The sequence below is a fragment of the Rhea pennata genome, chromosome 29 (genome assembly GCF_028389875.1).
Source record: "Rhea pennata isolate bPtePen1 chromosome 29, bPtePen1.pri, whole genome shotgun sequence".
Classification (NCBI taxonomy): Eukaryota; Metazoa; Chordata; class Aves; order Rheiformes; family Rheidae; genus Rhea; species Rhea pennata.
In genome coordinates, this window is record NC_084691.1 from 2,627,832 (window position 1) to 2,647,355 (window position 19,524).

General features: G+C 63.0%; 1 protein-coding gene across 6 annotated transcripts; it reads left to right on the forward strand.

Moving 5' to 3' along the window:
• The first annotated feature begins 2,211 nt into the window (after positions 1–2,211).
• SMUG1 (single-strand-selective monofunctional uracil-DNA glycosylase 1) lies at positions 2,212–6,320 on the forward strand. 6 transcript variants are annotated; one of them, XM_062597509.1, is made up of 4 exons: positions 3,072–3,182; positions 3,284–3,555; positions 3,732–3,851; positions 4,708–6,320. In XM_062597509.1, the coding sequence occupies exons 2-4, from the start codon at positions 3,316–3,318 to the stop codon at positions 4,990–4,992; spliced, it is 645 nt and encodes a 214-aa protein (XP_062453493.1). In that variant the 5' UTR covers positions 3,072–3,182; positions 3,284–3,315; the 3' UTR covers positions 4,993–6,320. The 6 variants fall into 6 exon arrangements, with proteins under 6 accessions (XP_062453488.1, XP_062453492.1, XP_062453493.1 ...); XM_062597510.1 differs by having other exon boundaries at positions 4,711–6,320; XM_062597504.1 differs by lacking the exons at positions 3,072–3,182; positions 4,708–6,320 and adding an exon at positions 2,212–2,284 and having other exon boundaries at positions 3,732–4,337.
• The last annotated feature ends 13,204 nt before the right edge of the window (positions 6,321–19,524 follow it).

Genomic DNA, 19,524 nt, shown 5'->3' on the forward strand with positions numbered 1-19,524 from the left:
GAACTGGGCCCCACACCAGGCCCCACACCCAGCCCCACACCGGGCCAGGCCCCACGGCAGCCCCCACCTTAGCGCCCGTTGGCAGAGCCGTGCCAGGTCCCACACCGGGCCCCACAGCAGGTCCCACGCCAGGGCCCACGCCAAGTCCCACACCAGGCCCCACATCGGGCCCCACACCAGGCCCCACGCTGGGCCCCACACCAGGCCCCACACCGGGCCCCACACCAGGCCCAACGCCAGGCCCCACGCCGAGTCCCACATCAGGCCCCACACCAGGTCCCACGCCGGGCCCCACACCAGGCCCCACACTGGGCCCCACATCAGGCCCCACATCGGGCCCCACGCCAGGCCAGGCCCCACGGCAGCCCCCACCTTAGCGCCCGTCGGCAGAACCGTGCCAGGCCCCGCGCCGGGGCCCACGCCAGCTCCCAGGCCGGGCCCCACGGCAGGCCCCACGGCGGGCCCCACGGCGGGACCCACGGCGGGACCCACGGCGGGACCCACGGCAGGCCCCACAGCAGGCCCCACGGCAGGCCGGCCCCCATCGCCGTCCCACGTGCGGCCCCGGAACCCGCTGGGTCACAGAGCGGCGCCGCCGCCATGGCGACGGGGACACGGGGGGGACGGACACGGGGGGGACACGGGGGGGCACCCCAGAGCCCCCCCCACGGCCTCCCCCCCCCCACGAGGGGCCCCGGCGTCCTGCGCCCCCCCCCCGGCGCCGCTCTCGCCCGCCAGGGGTCGCTCTTGCTCCGCCTCCGCCGTCGCGGAGGGGGCGGGGCCCGAGGGAGAGGGGCGGGGCCTGGAGCAGGGGGCGGGGCCGAGAGGAGAGGGGGCGGGGCTCCGGGAGGCCACGCCCCCTCGCCCAGCGCAGGCGCCTGGCCACGTGTCCCCAGGTCACCTCGCGTCCCCCCTCTTGTCCCCCCCCCCCCCCGTCCTGCCATGGCCCCTTGTGTGTCCCCCACGTCCCTCGTGTCCCCGTGGCCCCACATCCCCCTTGGCTCCCGTGGCCCCTCGTGTCCCCCCATGTCCCCAAGACCCTCGTGTCCCCCACGGCCCCTGTGGCCCCCGTGTCCCCAAGACCCTCGTGTCCCCATGGCCCCCAGTGTCCCCCGTGGCCCCCACGGCCCCACGTCCCTCGTGTCCACCATGGCCCCTCGTGTCCCCCGTGGCCCCACGTCCCTCGTATCCCCCGTGGCCCCACGTCCCTCGTGTCCCCATGGCCCCTCGCGTCCCCCCATGTCCCCAAGACCCTCGTGTCCCCCACGCCCCCCGTGGCCCCCATGACCCCCCATGTCCCCCACGGCCCCTTGTGGCCCCCGTGTCCCCAAGACCCTCGTGTCCCCATGGTCCCCAGTGTCCCCCGTGGCCCCACGGCCCTGGTGTCCCCACGCCGGGGCCGCCCGGGCGCAGGGAGGGGCACGGCGGCCCCAGCACACGGCCCGGGACGGGCCCCGCGGGCACACGCGTGTGCACCGCCCCGCGCCCCCCGCCCCGCGCGGTACCGCGGAGCATCATGGGAGCCTCCCGCGGTGCACCGGGAGCGCCGGGGCGGACAAAGGGCCGCGGGGCCTGATGGGAGATGTAGTTGGGGGGGGGGAGGACTCCAAGTCCCGTCGGGCTTTGCGCGGGGCGGGGCGGGAGGACTCCATGTCCCGACGGGCTTTGCGCGGCGGGGGGGGGGGGGGGGGGTTGTGGGAGGACTCCAAATCCCGTCGGACTTTGCGCGGGGGGGGTTGTGGGAGGACTCCAAGTCCCGTCGGGCTTTGCGCGGGGGGTGTTGTGGGAGGACTCCAAGTCCCGTCGGGCTTTGCGCGGCGGGGGAGGGGGGGGGGGGTTGTGGGAGGACTCCAAGTCCCGTCGGGCTTTGCGCGGCGGGGGTGGGGGGGGGGTTGTGGGAGGACTCCATGTCCCGTCGGGCTTTGCGCGGCGGCGGGGGGTGTTGTGGGAGGACTCCAAGTCCCGTCGGGCTTTGCGCGGCGGGGGAGGGGGGGGGGTTGTGGGAGGACTCCAAGTCCCGTCGGGCTTTGCGCGGCGGCGGGGGGGGGGGGTTGTGGGAGGACTCCAAGTCCCGTCGGGCTTTGCGCGGCGCGGGGGGGGGGTGGTTGTGGGAGGACTCCAAGTCCCGTCGGGCTTTGCGCGGCGGGGGAGGGGGGGGGGGTTGTGGGAGGACTCCAAGTCCCGTCGGGCTTTGCGCGGCGGCGGGGGGGGGTTGTGGGAGGACTCCAAGTCCCGTCGGGCTTTGCGCGCGACGCGGCGGGGCGGGGCTCGGCGTGAGGCGCAGGTAAGGCCGGGCCGGGCCGGGGGTTCTCGGTGGGAGAGGGGCCGGGGCCGGGGCCGGGGCCGGGGCCGGGGCCGGGGCCGGGGCCGGGGCCGGGGCCGGGGCCGGGGCCGGGGCGGCAGTGAGGGGCACTTGGGGCGGGTTTGGGAAGAGGGAGGCCGTGAGGCCCCCTGGGGCAGGTCTAGGGCGGCTCTTAGGGGGCAGGCCGGGGGGTCCGGGGAGGGGGCAAGTCTCAGGCGGCCCCTTGGGGGGCCGGTCTGGGGGAGGGGGATAGCGGGGGGGGTCTGGGGGCAGTTCTGTGGGGGGGAGAGGGGCTGTGAGGGGAGTCTAGGGGTAGTAGGGGGGCTGGGGGCAGCTCTGTGGGGAGAAGGGCAGTGGGGGGAGCCCTAGTGGCCTCCTGGGGGGGGGGCAGATCAGGGAGAGGAGAGCAGTAGGGGGCTGGGGGGCAATGAGGGAAGCCTTGGGGGGCAGCTCTGGGGGGGGATGAGGGGCCCCTTGGGGGGCAGATGAGGGGGAAGGGTCAGCGGGAGGAGCCTGGTGGGGGCAGCTCTGGGGGGCAAGAGGGCCGTGAGGGGAGACCTAGGAGGCTCTTGGGGGGCAGATCTGGGAGAGGAGGGCAGTAGGGGGGGGCTGGAGGAGCAGCCTTTGGGGGGCAGATGAGTGGAAGGGAGTAGCGGGGAGATCCTTTGGGGCAGCCGTGGGGCAGGAGAGCAGTAAGGGGGCTGGAGGGAGGGAGCGTGGGCTGTGAATGGGGGCAGGGGGCAGCGTGGAGGGGCAGGAGAGAGTTTGGGGGGCGGGGAGGGGGGGCCAGGCTGGGTCGGGATGCAGCCAGAAACCTCCCCCCTGGCGTGAGGCGAATCCGAAGGCGCCGGAGACCTGGGAATCCCCTCTCCAGCCGGGCGTGGGTCACGCACCCGCGTGCCCCTCCCCAAAACGTCTTCCCCCCCCCCCCCACCCCCCCCCAAGAGAAATAAAAAAATAAATAAAATCCCTGGTGCGCAGGCGGAGCGGAGCCGGGGGGCCCCGATGGCGGCATGGCGGAGGACACGGCGCCCGAGGCCGAGGGGCTGGCGAGCCGCTTCCTGGCGCTGGAGCTGGAGCAGAGCGCCCTGCTGCGGGCGCTGCCCTTGGAGGAGCCCGTGAGCCACGTCTACAACCCGCTGGAGTACGCCTGGGAGCCGCACCGGGACTTCGTGCGGCGCTACTGCCGCGCCGCCAAGCGCGTCCTCTTCCTCGGCATGAACCCCGGCCCCTTCGGCATGGCGCAGACCGGGGTAGGGACGAGCGCGGAGGAGGAAGAGGAGGAGGAGGGAAACCGAGGCGGGGGCGGCGCTGCGGATCGGCACGTCGCCGGCGCTGCGGGCCGCGCCGCTCGCCTGACGCCCCTCGTGTTTTTTTTTTTTTATTATTATTATTATTATTATTAATTATCTTTTTTTTTTCCTTCCAGGTGCCGTTCGGAGAAGCGTGGCACGTGCGGGAATGGCTGCGGGTGACGGGGCGGGTCGGGAAACCGCCGTCGGAGCATCCCAAGCGCCCGGTGTTGGGGTTGGAGTGTCGGCAGGCGGAGGTGAGCGGCGCCCGCTTTTGGGGTTTGGTGCGGGCCCTTTGCCCCGACCCGCGGCGTTTTTTCCGCCACTGTTTCGTGCACAACCACTGCCCGCTGCTCTTCGTGGCCCGCAGCGGGCGCAACGTGACGCCGGCCGAGCTGCCGCCCGCCCTGCGCGCCCGCCTGCTGGCCGTGTGCGACGAGGCGCTGGCGCGGGCCGTGGCGTTGCTCGGCGTGGGGCTCGTGGTGGCCGTGGGGCGCTTCGCCGAGCAGCGGGCTCGCCGGGCTCTGGCGGCCGCCGGCCTCGCCGTCCGCGTCGAGGGGCTCCTGCACCCGTCGCCCCGCAACGCCCGGGCTAACAGGGGTTGGGACGAGCTGGCCAAGGCTCGCCTGGGCGAACTGGGCGTCCTGGCCCTCCTGGAGGAGTGAGCGAGCTCGGCCGGCGGCGGGAGCCCGGCGCGCGCATCCCTGCCTCGGTTTCCCCTGCGGGGAGCTGCGTTGGGGTCCTGTTTGGGGGGAGGGGGGACGGGGGAACAGGCCCATGCCTCAGTTTCCCCTACGGAGAGCAAGGTTGGGGTCCCATTTTGGGGGGAGAGGGGAGGGAACAGGTCTGTGCCTCAGTTTCCCCAGTGAGGGCTGGGTTGGGGTCCAATTTTGGGGGATGGGGGGGAAACAGGTCCGTGTCTCAGTTTCCCCCACTGAGAACGAGGTTGGGGTCCCATTTTGGGGGGATTGGGGAGGGGAGGAACAGGTCCGTGCCTCAGTTTCCCCTGGCCGTGGGGCGGCCCCCAGTGCAAGGCGGTTGGTTACTCCTGCTCTGGGCTCCAGCGAGCAGCTTCCAGCTGTTCCAGTTTAACCAGTTTGACACTAAAACCAGCAGGGATTTGCTCCGGGCTGGAGCGAGGCGCCGCATCCGATGGGGAGTCCCGTGTCCCCCCACCCCAATCCGTGCCTCAGTTTCCCCCCCCAGCCCCCGCCATGGGCAATAAAACCACTGCGCGCTCCAGAGCGGGGCTGCCGCCTCCTCGTCGTCGCCCATGGGTGCCGCGTGCGGATGCCGTGTGGTGTGTGGGGGGAAGGCATCGGGTGCCGCGTGGGTGCTGCTTGGTGCCGCGTGGGTGCTGGGGTGATGCCGTGTGGGTGCTGCTCGGTGCCGTGGTGATACCACGTGGGTGCCGCTCGGTGCCGTGCGGGTGCTGCTGGGTGCCATGTGGACGTCGTTTGGGTGCTGTTCGGTGCCACGTAGATGCTGTGTGGGTGCCGTGTGGGTGCCGCTTAATGCCGTGGTGATGCCATGTGGGTGCCATTCAGAGCTGTGGTGATGCCACGTGGGTGCTGCTCGGTGCCGTGTGGGTGCTGCTCAGTGCTATGTAGATGCCATGTGGGTGCTGCTCAGTGCCGTGGTGATACCATGTGGGTGCTGCTGGGTGCCATGTGGGTGCTGCTGGGTGCCATGCGGATGCCGTGTTGGTGCTGCTTGGTGCTGTGTAGATGCCGTGTGGGTGCTGCTCGGTGCCGTGGTGATACCACGTGGGTGCCGCTCGGTGCCGTGCGGGTGCTGCTGGGTGCCATGTGGACGTCGTTTGGGTGCTGTTCGGTGCCACGTAGATGCTGTGTGGGTGCCGTGTGGGTGCCGCTTAATGCCGTGGTGATGCCATGTGGGTGCCATTCAGAGCTGTGGTGATGCCACGTGGGTGCTGCTCGGTGCCATGTGGGTGCTGCTCAGTGCTATGTAGATGCCATGTGGGTGCTGCTCAGTGCCGTGGTGATACCATGTGGGTGCTGCTGGGTGCCATGTGGGTGCTGCTGGGTGCCATGCGGATGCCGTGTTGGTGCTGCTTGGTGCTGTGTAGATGCCGTGTGGGTGCTGCTCAATGCCGTGGTGATACCGCGTGGGTGCTGCTCGGTGCCATGCAGATGCCGTGTGGGTGCTGCTGGGTGTCATGTGGATGTCATTTGGGTGCTGCTCAATGCCGTGGTGATACCGTGTGGGTGCTGCTCGGTGCCATGCAGATGCCGTGTGGGTGCTGCTGGGTGTTATGTGGATGTCATTTGGGTGCTGTTTGATGCTGTGATGATACCATGTGGGTGCTGCTCGGTGCCATGCAGATGCTGTGTGGGTGCTGCTGGGTGTCATGTGGATGTCATTTGGGTGCTGTTTGATGCCGTGGTGATACCACGTGGGTGCTGCCCGGTGCCGTGTAGATGCCGTGTGGGTGCCGCGTGGATGTCGTGTGGGTGCCGCGTGGGTGCTGTGTGGGTGCCGCTGGGTGCCACGCGGGTGCCGCTTGGTGCCGCGCGGCGCCGTGCGGACGGGCCCGGCGGTGGCGGCGGGACGCCGGGGACAAGGTCACCTCCCGGTCACGCCAGCGTCTCCGGGCGGCGGCAGCCTGTCGGCGCGGCGCCGTCACCGCGCCGTCACCGCGCCGTCACCGCCGTGGCCGGGGTACCTGCGGCGGGCGCGGAGGGGTGCGACGCATGCACAGGCGAGGAGGGCGCTTGGGGGTGGGGGTGGGGGGCCAGACCCCGATTTTGGGGGGCAGGTTGGGGGCTAGACCCCGATTTTTGGGGTGCCCATCAGGGTGCACCCCGATTTTGGGGTGCAGCTTGAGGGTCTGTCCTAGTTTGGGGGCGATGCTGGGGGCCTCTACCCCAGTCCGGGGGGACACCCCAGGTTTGGGTGCTGCGGGGCGGGCTGGGGGGGGTGTCGTCGTCCGCTCCTCCCCCCGCGCCCATGTCCCCTGCCTCAGTTTCCCCCTCCTTGGCGGTGAGGAAGAGCATGGGGGGACCCAACCTTCTGCCTGGGAGGGAAGGAGGGAGGGAGAGAGGGAGAGGGGGGAGGGGAGGGATGGAGGGAGAGATGGACAGAAAGACTCCGGGAAGGATGGAGGCAGGGATGGAGGGAGGGATCCCCGGAGGATGGAAACAGAGGGACCGAGGCGGGGAGACGGGGCTGGAAGTAGAGAGAGAGATGACTGGTTTGCAATGGGCAAACTGGGTTTCCAGCGCAGGAAGAAACCATCCGCTTTTTTTTTTTTTTTTTTAAGAGGAATTCGTTAAGCCCTTTCTTTAAAATAATAATAATAATATTTTTGGGGGGAAAAAAGTCCCTAAATGGGAAATAAGCGGATTCGCGCCGCTCTCCCAGTTGTAGTTTGGGAGCCTCCCCCTCCCCATGGCCCTCGCTGGGCCCGCTCCCGCTCCGGGACTACATCTCCCATGATGCACCTGCAGCAGGGCCGCCCCTGGGGAAGCCGGAGGGGCCCGCGGTGCATCATGGGAGATGTAGTCCCGGAGGCGGCTCCCAGCAGGCGACGCCTCTCGCTCCCGGAGGTGGCAATTCCCGGGTTTTTCTACCCCCCCCCCCCAAAAAAAAAAAAAAATACCCCACTGCGCTCTGCATCGGGGGGTGGGTGCTCCCAACGGCAGGAGTTGCGTGGACGCGGCCAAACGCCGCCGGCGCCGGCTGTCGTCGCCGGCACTTGTAGCAAATCGCAAGCGGAAAAATGACGATAAAGACACAAAACGGTGGCACCAGTTTCTGCAAAGAGCGACGCAATTCCGAGCGCGGTGCCTAATAACCCGCCGCGGGAAAGCCGGCAGCCCGGCACCGGCCCTCCCCGCTCCGGGAGACTCCGGCGTCCAAAAGGGGCTCCGGTCCCGTCTCCGAGGTTTCGGCCGCTTCCGACTCGACCCCGCGGCGACGGGACCCGCCGGCTCCGAATCCCGAGGAACCGGCCCCGGATCGCCCTGCGAACGCTCGCCGGCGGCATTTCCCCTCCCCTCCCCATCCCGGCGCTTTTCTGTCTCCCGGCGCATATGGCAGAAAGCTGTCCGGAGGAATTCTTGGAGCACCAGGAATCCGTGATTTAAGCCGGTTATGACAGTTTTATGGGTCGTCCTCAAGTGAGCCGCGACAGCCTCGGTAACTTTTTAGCATCGCTTAAGTCCAGCAGCGCAAGTTGCATTAGAAGCAGAGGTCCCAGGGGCAAAAGCGGCGATCGTACCGAGGGCACTAAATCACGGTGCCACTTAGTAACTAAAAGTTCCTAATAAATAATTTTTACAGGGAATGCAGTCCATATTTTACGGAGGGCTGGATGCCTTCATATTTCAAGGCAATTGTCATATTTGACTACCTCGCTTTCCGCGCGCCGCTGTCAAGCCGCCAAACGGCTGTTCAAATATCGGAGACCTTTTGGAAGCGGGAATCATTAATTTCCCGGCGACTAAATAAGGTTGACTCGTAACGCAAAGCCGTTTGTAACGGCTCGCGCTCCGAAAGAAAGCCGGCCCCAGCGTTTTGCTCGGCAGGGCGCTGCCCTCGCCGCTTCCCGGGAAGAGGCGCTGGCGGCTCCTAATCCCGCCTGCCGAGCTGGCGGATCCGCGGGTGCTTCTATCGAGCCGGGCTGCGGGTAGGGAGCGGGGAACCGGCTGCTTCGTCCTCCCGGCTGCGTGGGGAGGCTGGAGAGGAGGGGGAACGGCGGCGGGAGAGAGGGAGCGGAGGGATGCGCCGGGTTTGCGGCTTTCGCCAAGTTATCACCTCGCCGAGACCACGGATGTAGCGGGGATGGACGTCTTGGAGCTTAGCGATATCCAGAGTTGGCTGGATATTAATTCAGGATTAACTAGATAGGTAGATGGATCCATCCATCCGTCGTCCATCCATTCATTCGCACACGGATGAATGGGCGGATGGATGGATGAATACCTAGGTAGCCAGATAAATAAGATCAATAGATTGATAGATCAGTCGATAGATACATGGATGGATGGATGGATGAACAGGTAGACGAATGGATGGATAGAGACCTAGGTAGGTAGATAAGATCAGTAGATTGATAGATCAATCAACAGATGCCTAGATGGATGGATGCATGGATGGATGGATGGATGAATAGACAGAGGAATGGATGGAGAGATACCTAGGTAGATAGATAGATAAGATCGATACGTAGATAGACAGACAGACAGGGAGGGAGGAGCTACATTATGGGAAGGAAAGAAAGAAGGGAGAAATGACCCGGGTGTCTCTGCCCACCGCGGCCCCGGGAACCCGGGCTGAGGTCGCACGTCCGGCACGGGCGGAGGAGAGCAAGGGGAAGAGGAGCTTCACCGCCCGGCGCGGGTGGTTCGGAGAGGCAGCGTTTCCATTTCTGCTCCAGAGCAGCGTTTTCCTCTCGGCTTGAGGGATAAAAAAATAAATAAATCTTTCGCAAGTCCGCCTAGGCGGGATGTGTGGGGAAAAAAGCCGTTTTTACTCCCTTTTTCCCTTGTTTCGGGTCAAGAACCTCACGAGGGCTTTGGGTGGAAGGGGGTTTGCTCCTGGTTCGGGGTGAAACGACAACGTTTTGGCTTCTGGGGTGATGGGGTTGGGGGGTTTCCCGGGATTTGGAGAGGAAACTTGGATGTTGGAGGTGGGGAAAAAAAGAATCGTTTCAAAGGGAGCCCCAGGTTTCCGCCCCCGGGATGAGGGGCGCGATCGGAGCTGCAGCCGCCGGCTGGGTGCAACTCCCGCGGCTCCTTCCCAGCGCCAGACCGGGAAAAGAAAAATAATACGGGAAAGGATCCGACCCCCGCGGCAGAGGGGCGACCCCGCCGTCGGCTTCCGCCCCGGGGCTGGGAAACCTGCTGCTTCCCAGCGCTCCGGTTTCCGTGGGAATCGCGGAACGGGCGAAGAAGCACATTTTTCCGTGAAAGCTGAACCGGCCGCGTCCTGCTTCAGCCTGGGAATTCGGCTCCGGACCCAGTCCGGGCCTGGCACAGCTGGAAGAAGGGAATTACGGCCCCCGGGAGGGGGTTGAAAGCGCAGGGAGGGATCTGGTTCTTGGATAAGCAGCAGGGAGCCGGAGCCGCAATCGCCGGAACGGCTTCCCGGGAGTAACCAGAGGGGCTGGAGCTGGCGGCATCCGAGCCCCTAAGCCGGCGGCTGCTCCGGCGGCTGCTCCGGCGCCGAAGGGCCCCAGGCGGCGCGGGGCCGGCTCCCGTTTCCCGGCTCCCCTCTCCTCCGGCTCTCTTTGCCGCCGCCGCCTCCCGGCTCTCCCGGCTCCCATCTTCCCTGTCTCCCGGCTCTCCCGGTTCCCCCATCTCCTGGGTCCTCCCCTCTCCCTCTGCCCCGACTCCCTCATCTCCCACCTCTGCCATCTCCTACCTCCCCCATCTCCCGTCTCCCACCTCCCGTCTCCCACTCTCCCATCTCCCTTCTCCCGTCTCCCACTCTCCCATCTCCTGTCTCCCGCCTCCCGCTCTCCGATCCTCCTGGCGCTCAGCCCCCGCCAGCCCCCTCCAGCCTTTCCCTCTCCCGCGGCCCCTCGCAAGGTCCCGCCAGCTGGGAGGACCCGATCCGACTGGCACACGTTGATGGAGCCGGAGGGACCCTTGTGCATCCCCCGTGGTGGAAAAAACAGGGAGGAAAAAAGGGGAAAAAGGGGAGGGAAAAAAGCTGCAGAAACGGGCGTCTGCTGCAGTTCTGCCCAGCACTGACAGCTTGCTCGCGCGCCAAAGGCCATGCGGGGCTCAGGTCAACCCCGGGGGCCGGAGAGGGGAGCAGGATGCAGGGGGGGGAAAAAAAAGAAAAGAAAAAGCTTCGGATCCGCACGCTCGCGGCCTGGGTTTGCCCGGCCCCGTGCCGGCTTCTGCGGGCAGGAAGCGAGGAAGGCGAGCGAGGCTAATTGAAACCGAAGGGGAAATTTTTAATCAGGGAGAATGTAATTACTGCAGCTGGAGTCCGGCCAGGGCAGCCGGGTTAATGGCCCGATGGCTTCAATTAAATCTCGCCTTTCGCTCAGCTTCTCCTGCCTCCCGCGCTTCCCTCCCGCTCCGGCGCCGGGAAGCGGAAGGGGGCGAGATGGGTTTTCGGGAGCCTCCTCCTGCCTCGCGTCCGTCCGTCCGTCCTGCCGTCTCCCCAACCTCCCCCCCTCCACCCCGTGCTTTCCTCCTTCCTCCCCTCCCTCCCTCCCCTGATCTATATATATGATGCGGGGCCGGCACCCCAAAACCGGGCTCGGACGCCTGGGCCCGGCCGCACGCGGACAAGAGGAGCAGCAGGAGCCGAGAACGGGCTGAAAAAGCAAGAAAACAAGCTCGGAGGGTGCAAAAGCCGCTGGTGCGCGGGGCGGCGCGGGACTGGGCTCAACTGGGAACCAGGGCGAGGGCGGCGGCGGGTCCCGGCGCGGCCGCCGCTGCGGGGAGAAACCGCTGGGGGGGACCGAGAGCTGCGGAGCGGCCGGAGCGGCGGGGCCGGGGCGGGCCGGGGATGGGGCGGGCCGGGGCCGGGGCCGGGGCGGGCCGGGACCGGGGCAGGATGGGGCCGGGGCAGGTCGGGGATGGGGCAGGACGGGGCCAGGGCAGGACGGGGCCAGGGCAGGACGGGGCCGGGGCAGGACGGGGCCGGGGCAGGTCGGGGATGGGGCAGGTCGGGGATGGGGCAGGACGGGGATGGTGCGGGATGGGGCCGGGGCAGGTCAGGACAGGGGCAGGTCGGGGCCGGGGCAGGACGGGGATGGGGCAGGTCGGGGCCGGGGCGGGACGGGGATGGTGCGGGATGGGGCCAGGGCAGGACGGGGCCGGGGCAGGTCGGGGCCGGGGCGGGACGGGGCCGGGGCACGTCGGGGCCGGGGCAGGTCGGGGATGGGGCAGGTCGGGGCCGGGGCGGGTCGGGGCTGGGACGGGGCCGGGGCAGGTCGGGGCCGGGGCAGGACGGGGCCGGGGCAGGTCGGGGCCGGGGCAGGACGGGGCCGGGGCGGGTCGGGGCTGGGACGGGGATGGGGCAGGACGGGGCCGGGGCAGGACGGGGCCGGGGCGGGTCGGGGCCGGGACGGGGATGGGGCAGGACGGGGCCGGGGCAGGTCGGGGCCGGGGCAGGTCGGTTCCCGGTTTTCTCCCCCAGTCCCAGTTCGGCCTCGGCCCCTTTCTCCCCGCCGAGGGCGATTTCGGGGCGTTTTGGACTCTTCCTCCCTGACCCCCCCCCCAACCCATCACAGACATCTCCCTTCACCCCCCTCCTCTTCCTCATCTCACCCCCCCCCCCAAATCGCCCCCTCCACTCCGCACACATCCCGTTATTCCCGATTTACGCCGGCGGGCCACAACGCCGCCCTCGCTCTTTCGGCGCGGCCCCCTGCGCCGGCGTAGGAATTCCTGCGCGGATTTGGGCGGAAGGCCCTGCTCCGGCCCCCTTTCCACTTTATGCTTCTGTTAATTAGATAATTAATCTTTATTGGTTCCTTTTATTTTTTTAGCGCTCGCCTCCCCTTCGGCGCCTGCGTCGCAGCTGCTCGGTGATATTTTTCTAATAGGGGGTTTAAAGAGGAAACGTGGGTTTGGGGGGGGGAGACGCCTCTGCGAAAAATAATTTCCCTCCTATTACCGAGCTAAAATAAAGCTGGGCCCGGGTAATAAAAAAGGGGGAAATAGCGCAATACGGAAGACAATAAAAACGTCATCTTTTACAATAAAAACCGTCTGCCCCCCCCCAGCTCGCTGCTTTGCGTGAGATGCTTTTTTGTTTGCTGTTTTTGACAGGTCGGGAAAGCAAGAAGGGAAGAAAAGCGGGAGCTCGTGCAAGGACGGCGTGCGAGCGGGAGCTCGTGCGAGGCTCGGAGGTGTGCGTGAGGTCGCGCGGGGGCTTGCACGCGCGTGTGAGCTCGCGCAGGAGCTGTTCGCCTACGCGCAAGTTCACGGGCGCGTGCAAGCGCTGCGCAAGCTCGCACGCGCATGCGAGCCTCGTGCAAACTCAAATGCGTGTGCGAGCCCTACATGAGCCCATCTGCACGTGCAAGCCCTGCGCAGGCTCACATACATGTGCAAGCCTTGTGTGAGCTCACACACGCGTGTGAGCCCTACACCAGCCCCTGCGCATGTGCAAGCCCTGCACAAACTCACATGTGCGTGCGAGCCTCATGTGAACTCACAGGTGTGTGCGAGCCCTACACGAACCCGTGCACACGTGCAAGCCCTGCACAAACTCACATACGTATGCAAGCCTTGTGTGAGCTCACATGCGCGTGCGAGCCCTACACGAGCCCGTGTGCATGTGCAAGCCGTGCGCAAACTCACATACACGTGCAAGCCTTGTGTGAGCTCACACACGCGTGCGAGCCCTACACGAGCCCGTGTGCGTGTGCAAGCCCTGCGCAAACTCACATACACGTGCAAGCCTTGTGTGAGCTCACACACGCATGTGAGCCCTACACGAGCCTGTGCCCACGTGCAAGCCCTGCACAAGCTCACATATGCGTGCAAGCCTCTTGCAAGCTCACACGCACATGTGAGCCCTACATGAGCCCATGCGCACGTGCAAGCCCCGCGCAAACTCACATACACGTGCAAGCTCGCACACACGTGCAAGCCCTGCACAAGCTCGCACAAACGCCTGCGCAAGCCTAGAACGAGCTCACACGGGCACGTGCAAGCCCAGGGCGAGCTCACGCTTGCATGCGAGCCTTTGCACGAGCTCACGCGCAAACCCCGCCCGAGCTCACGCGAGTGTGCAAGCCCTGCCCGAGGCCACGCACGGCGCCAAGCCCTGCCCCAGCTCATACTCCCAGGCGCGTGCGAGCCCCAGCCGCGCTCACGCGCGCGTGCGAGCCCCGCCGAGCTCGCAGGCAGCTCCGCGCACGCAGCTGTCCGTTATTTTTTGCGCCTGGCGACGCCGGCACCTGTCCCCCCCCCCCAGTTCCCCTCCCACCTTTCATCATCCTTTTATTTGGAGCGACGCCCCAAAACGCTGCAAAAAAAATGAGGGGGGGATCAACCCGCTGGGGAATTTGGAAACAATATTATTATTATTTCCCCCCCTTTCTAAGTTTGTTTAACCCAGATTTATTTGCAAGGGGGAAATATTGGGGGGGGGGAATTTTAGGATTTCTCCCCGTTTTGGGAGTTGCCCCCCCCCTCCCTGGGCCTCAACCCCGGGGGACGGAGCCGCAATCAGGGCGCTTCACTCGGGCGCCCGCGGAAGGGCACCGGGCTGGGGTGGATGATCCGGATGCTCCGGATCCAGATGCCGGGCGGGAGATAGAGGGATGGGGGGGGGGGGATGGGATGGGATGAAGGTGGCGGGGGGGGGACGAGACGGCCCACGGGGAGACGAAACGCTGGCGCCGGCGGAACAAAAGCGACGGACGGAGGCGGCGAGAGGCCGGCGGGGACAAAGGAAACCGAGGCGAGGAAGAGGAGCGAGGAAGAGGAGCGAGGAAGAGGAGCGAGGAAGGCAGAAAGGCAGCGCGACCCGGCCGGCGCTTTCCCGCACCGGAGCCGGGGGCAGGGGGGGGGGGGTGGGGGGGGGATAAAACCACATCCTTAAATACCCCATGGAGGGGCCGGGCTCTGCATCCTATGTGTATGTATATATAAATGTAAATATATATATATATATATCTATATGTGTATATATGTGTGCATATATGTAGATATGTATTTTCCCCCTCCTTCCTCCTTTTTTCCTCCTATTTATTATTATTTATTTATCTTTATTTATATTTTTGCTTAGTTATTTATTCGTATTTTTGTTTTATTTTTATTTTTATTTATTCTTATTTATCTATATTTATTCTTATTTATTTATTTATATTTTTATTTTTTTTTTTATTTAGTTATTGGTTCGCGCTATCATTTATTTCGTTTTTATTTATCCTTATTGATTGATTTTTTTTTTTTTTGCGATTGTTTATTCATTTTCTATTTATTTGCTTATTTGCTTGTTTCGGAATAACGAAGCCGGCCGGATCGCTGCGTGTCCCCCCCTCCCCGCGCCCCCCAACCGCTTTCCACGATGATAAATCGGCCGCGCCGGAGCCTCGCGCCCTCCGCGTCGCCGTACGTCAACGTGCCGCCGGCTCCCGGGGGTGACGGTGACGGTGACGGTGACGATGGTGGCGCCGGGGGGGGGGGGGGGGGGATGATGCTGGTACCGGCAGTTCGGATCTCGCCGCCCCGGATCTCCCCTCCTCCGGAGCCGCGGGTCGGTGATAGGGCTATACGTGCCTATAGGCGCCCTATATACGCAGCTGCGCGTGTCTGCAGCCGCAGGACCGTATATACGCTGCGCTGTATACACGCGGCGCCGGCGTGCGACGGCCTTTGCCCAGCTCTATGCACTGCTAGGTGCAGGACTATATAGATATCCATATGTGCCATAGACGGCCTGCTTTAGGTGTGTGCAGTATAGCAACAGGCCCATACGTACCTCTATATGCGCCGCCGGCTCTGTGGGTGCCTATAGGCGCTCTATCCGCCCCGCTCGGCGCACGCCCTCAGAGCGCTAGGGCTATAGGTACCTCGTGGGCCCGCACACCCGGCTGCAGGCGGGTGGCTCTATAGGTACCTATAGGCACCCGGTACGTCCCAGCCGCGGGAATGGTTCGAGGAACGGGGCTGTACACGTGTCCATATGCACCCCACACGTCTAGTCTGCGAGCACGGCTATAGGAGCAGGACCGTATACACGTCTATATGCACCCCCGCCTACGTGCATAGTTGTTCAAACAGGGCCTTATACATGTCTATATGCACCCAGTACACCTCACCTGTGTGCACAGCTATAAACAGGGTTGTATACCTGTCTGCACCCTATACATCCCACCCACATGCGCAGCTATAGGAACAGGACCGTATACACGTCTATAGGTGCCCCGCACAGCCCGCCCTGCGTGCCCAGCTCCAGCACCGGGACCGTATACGTGTCTATACGGACGCCGTATACGGCCCCCCCGAGCCCCGGCGCAGGGCTCCCGGCAGCGGCCTCGCACCGCTCCGGCGCTTCCCTCCTCTTCCTCTTCCCCCTGGGCATCATCCCCGGTCCCGCGCCGGGGAAACGCGATGGGGGGGGAAATAATTAAAAAATAATAATAATAAAAAAAAAAACGAGGCAGAAACAGGGGGAAAAATAATAATAATGATAATAAAAACCTGAGTAAAGCCTGGACGGCGCCCGGCGAGGCCTCCGCGCCCGGCGCTTCTGAGACATATTAATCTAAGCGGCGATTAATAAGGGCCGGCTACGAGTTAATTGGCATTCAAATAACTCGCTTCAATTGGTGACTATTAAAAGGGCGCCCGGCGCTCCGAACCCGCTCCGCTGCCCGCCCCGGCCTCTCCCGAGGCAAAAAGCTTTTTATTTTATTTTTCCCTTTTTTTTTTCCTCCCCTTCTCCCTGCTTTATATTTTTTTGTCCCCCCCCAGGAAAATGTGGCTCCGGCAGCGGCGGCCGCGTCCCGCACGAGAAACCTCGGTGCAAAAGGCGCCCTTGGGTCTTATTCAAGCAATAGTTTTTTTTGTTTGGTTGGGTTTTTTTGGGGGAGGGGGAGTATCTAAAATGGAAATGAAAACCAACCCCACGTGCAATTCCCGGAGGGAATTTCCATTAAAAAAAGCTCTTCCCATTAAAAAATAAATAAAAATATAAAATAATTCTTGGTTTTTGCACCAAGCTGCCCCGAAATGTTGCTCCTCCTATCCATAAATGGCTTTTTTTTTTCCCCCCATGGGAAATCCAGGACGTTTCGGGCGCTCGCGCCGCTCCGGATCGTGGCGGTGGGAAGCGTGGGAACCGGCCGCGGGTTTTTCCCGCGGGCCGCCGCTGCGCGCGGGTCCCTCCGGCTCGCGCGGCCGTGGGAGCTGAGCGCCCTTTCGGGGCTCCAGAGGAGCAGGAAAAGCAGGAAAAGAGGAGAGAAAAGGCTGCTCCAGAGCACGACCCCCCCGCCCCTTTCCCAAACTTCCCCCTTATCCCGAATTTGGAGCGTTTTATTTAGCTAATCCTCGCAGGCACCTGCCGTCGGCCGGGCACCGGCGACCTCGCTCCGGTTTTCCGCGTCCGTGCGTCCGTCTGAGCCACGTCGGACGCGTCAAGGTGGGTTTCAAACCCCTAGATTGGGGGGAGGGGGAAAAAAATAATAATTCCCTGCTCCGCGCCAGATCGACGCGGAGCAAAACCGCGGCGTCGGAGCGGAAGCGTCAGCGACGCCCAGCCCGGCCTGCCAGAGCCGGCTCAGCAGTTTTCCCGGGATTTGACCTTTTTTTTTAATATATATATATATATAACAAGGCATCACCAGGCTGAATTAACGGCGGGGGGGGGGGGGCGGAAACGCTTCCCCGGTGCAGCTTTTTGCAACATCTCCGGTGGAAAAAGCCCCCCCCCCGCCCCGTTCCCGGGACGGGGGCTGGACACAGGCCGGCTCCCAAATCCCGCCGCCGAGTTACTCTGCGTCCGTCCACCAGCGGCTGCGGGGTTTTTTTTGTTGTTGTTTTGGGTTTTTTTGCATCTCTTCCCTTTGTAGCGAGAACCGCGCCAGCTCGTGGAGGGGGGATTTTTGCAGCTCTCGTGGCGTTCGCGGGAGGTTTTGAGGTTGTTTTTGGTCCTTTTTTTTTTTTGCTCTGTTATTTATTTATTTATTTATTATTTTATTTTTTTTATTATTTATTTATTTATTCGTTCATTCATTTATTTATTTTCCGTTCCCAAATCCTGGCCCAAATCAAAGGTTTCCTCTCCGCACCGGCGCTGCTGGGAAGCGCCGGGCTCGGGGCGGCAGCGGGTTGCTCGCCCGGCTCTTAACACCCGAACAAAACCGCCCGGGTAGGTGCAGGAAAAGTTTGGGAAAACCCAGTCGGAAGGGAAAATCCGACTCTCCGTTAACCCTCGGAGCCGGGGTGGTGTTAAGCCCCGGGTTGGAAATATGGCAGGGACGCGGCGACGGGCGCTCCGCGCTTATTCCTCCCTCCAAAACTTCCCCTGGGAGTTTTTCCCTTCCCGTTTTTCAAAGGAAATTCCCGAGGCCAAACATTCCCATATGGAGAAACCAACCCTTGCCAGGTTATATATATATATATATATATATATATATATATATATATATATAAATATATATATAAATATATAGAAGTATATAAAGAAGTATATATATAAATATATATATAAATATATATATATATATATATATATATATATAACCACAGTCTTATCATCCATCTATTTATGGGAGCAGACCGGCTCCTGTCATATTAATATCAGCCAGCCCAGGAAGAAGAACGGGAACATCTTTATCTTTTCCATTAGACGCCACCTCGTCCTCTCTCTCTCCTTTTTTTTTTTTTCTTCACGGTTCGCTCCTCGCCGCAATTCCCCCCGCTCGCCGCCGCGGCTGCGCTGCCGCCGGGGAGGGGGGGGAAAAGCCAGCGGAGCGGCTCGAAATATAATTAGAAATCTAAATCCGACACGGCCGGTCCGCTCGGGAGACGCGGCGCCGTAAAACACCGCGAGCCGCCACGCGTCGGCCGGAGCAGTATATTCCCCGGAACGGCCCGACGGATGAAGTCCGTGATTGCTTAAAGATCACCCATGAGTTTTCAATTACCTCCTATTAATGTATTTACTCTGGGTAGCTTTCATCAAGCTAAAAGTTGCTTTATTTTTCGCGCGGGGACGGCTCGCGTGCCCTAAATGGCACATATTTCAATATTAAAGCCGTTCGCTACCGTCGCGGGCGTGAGCGATGCCTCCGCGGAGAGGCGGCCGCCCGGGAAGCGCGGGGCGCCTCCGTCCCCGGAGCGCCGGCTCCCGGCGGTTAATTAAGTGGGTGTTTCGCCTCGCCCGGAGTCGTACGTTACGGATGGCCGTTGCGGATGGCAGCGAGCGAAGGGCTTTCCGGAGGGAGGTGGACTCCAAATCGAGTCGAGCTGAAGAGCTTCTGCTTTCCGGCTTTTGGCGGGTAGGAAGTGGAGCGTGCAAAAAAAATAATAATAATAAATAATAATAAAGGCTCCTTCCAGGTGTTATCTCCACCCAGGTGGTAGCAATCACGGATTTTCCCACCTCATTCTCCTTCGCGAACCAGATCCGAGCCTGTGTCATCGGAAAACCATCAGTGTCCAGGAGCTGGCCCTGCTCTGGCACAGTTTCCCAGCCAGGTGCTGGCTTTGCTCCACTTTGCCCCCAAATAAGCCGAATTCCCCCCAACAGGGGAGCCCGCGTGCCCTCGGGGCTCAGAGCCCTGCAGAGATGTCCCACGAGGCAGTGGCTGCTTTTTGGGACCCACGCGGAGGACGGAGGGAGAAGGGTGAGAATGGGGGAGAAGATCCTTGGAGGCCTCCTGAGATGCCTCCTCACCTGCCACGGCCAAGGACTCTCTCCCGTGCCATCAGGTCTTGTCCTGGAGCCGCTTTCCACCCGTCACATCCACACCGTGTGGTTCATACGTGAGCTATTTCCCCTCCGCCTCGTACATTTAAGCTGAAATGCAGTGGCTGCGTTAACATCAGCACGGGCTGGGACAGAGGGGCCAAGGACCACACGCAGTCAGCAGCAACGCGTGGAACCATCAGGGAAACGGTTTGTTGAAAAGCCCAAATGGTTCTGGTGCAAATTCATTTAGAAAGAAACCGGTCGGAGGGACTAGCCAGGCCGGGGCTGGGAATGGTTTCCATTTCTGGGTGATTTCCCGTTGCATTGTTGAATTTTTATTTTTATTTTTTATTTTTTAGTCTATTATCAAATATAAAATGTGAGAAGCAAGGTCAAGTCCGAACAGAGCAGGTTCATTTATCTGCTCGACACCCCGCAGCCGGGAGGCTGTCCTCCTTGTTCGCGTCCCATCGGGCTTGTTTTCCGGAGCTGTGGTCACAACCCGGTGGCTCGCTTTTCTTGGGTTTGCTCCGCTTCTTTTTGGAAGCCCGTCAAAGGAACAGCGCTGGC

What these genes read in the sequence shown, in the direction of transcription:
- SMUG1 (XM_062597504.1), top strand. Translation starts at nt 3,316, where the DNA reads ATGGCGGAGGACACGGCGCCCGAGGCCGAGGGGCTGGCGAGCCGCTTC. An exon ending in TCGGCATGGCGCAGACCGGG is followed by an intron (nt 3,556 to 3,731) that starts GTAGGGACGAGC and finishes TTTTCCTTCCAG; the next exon opens with GTGCCGTTCGGAGAAGCGTG.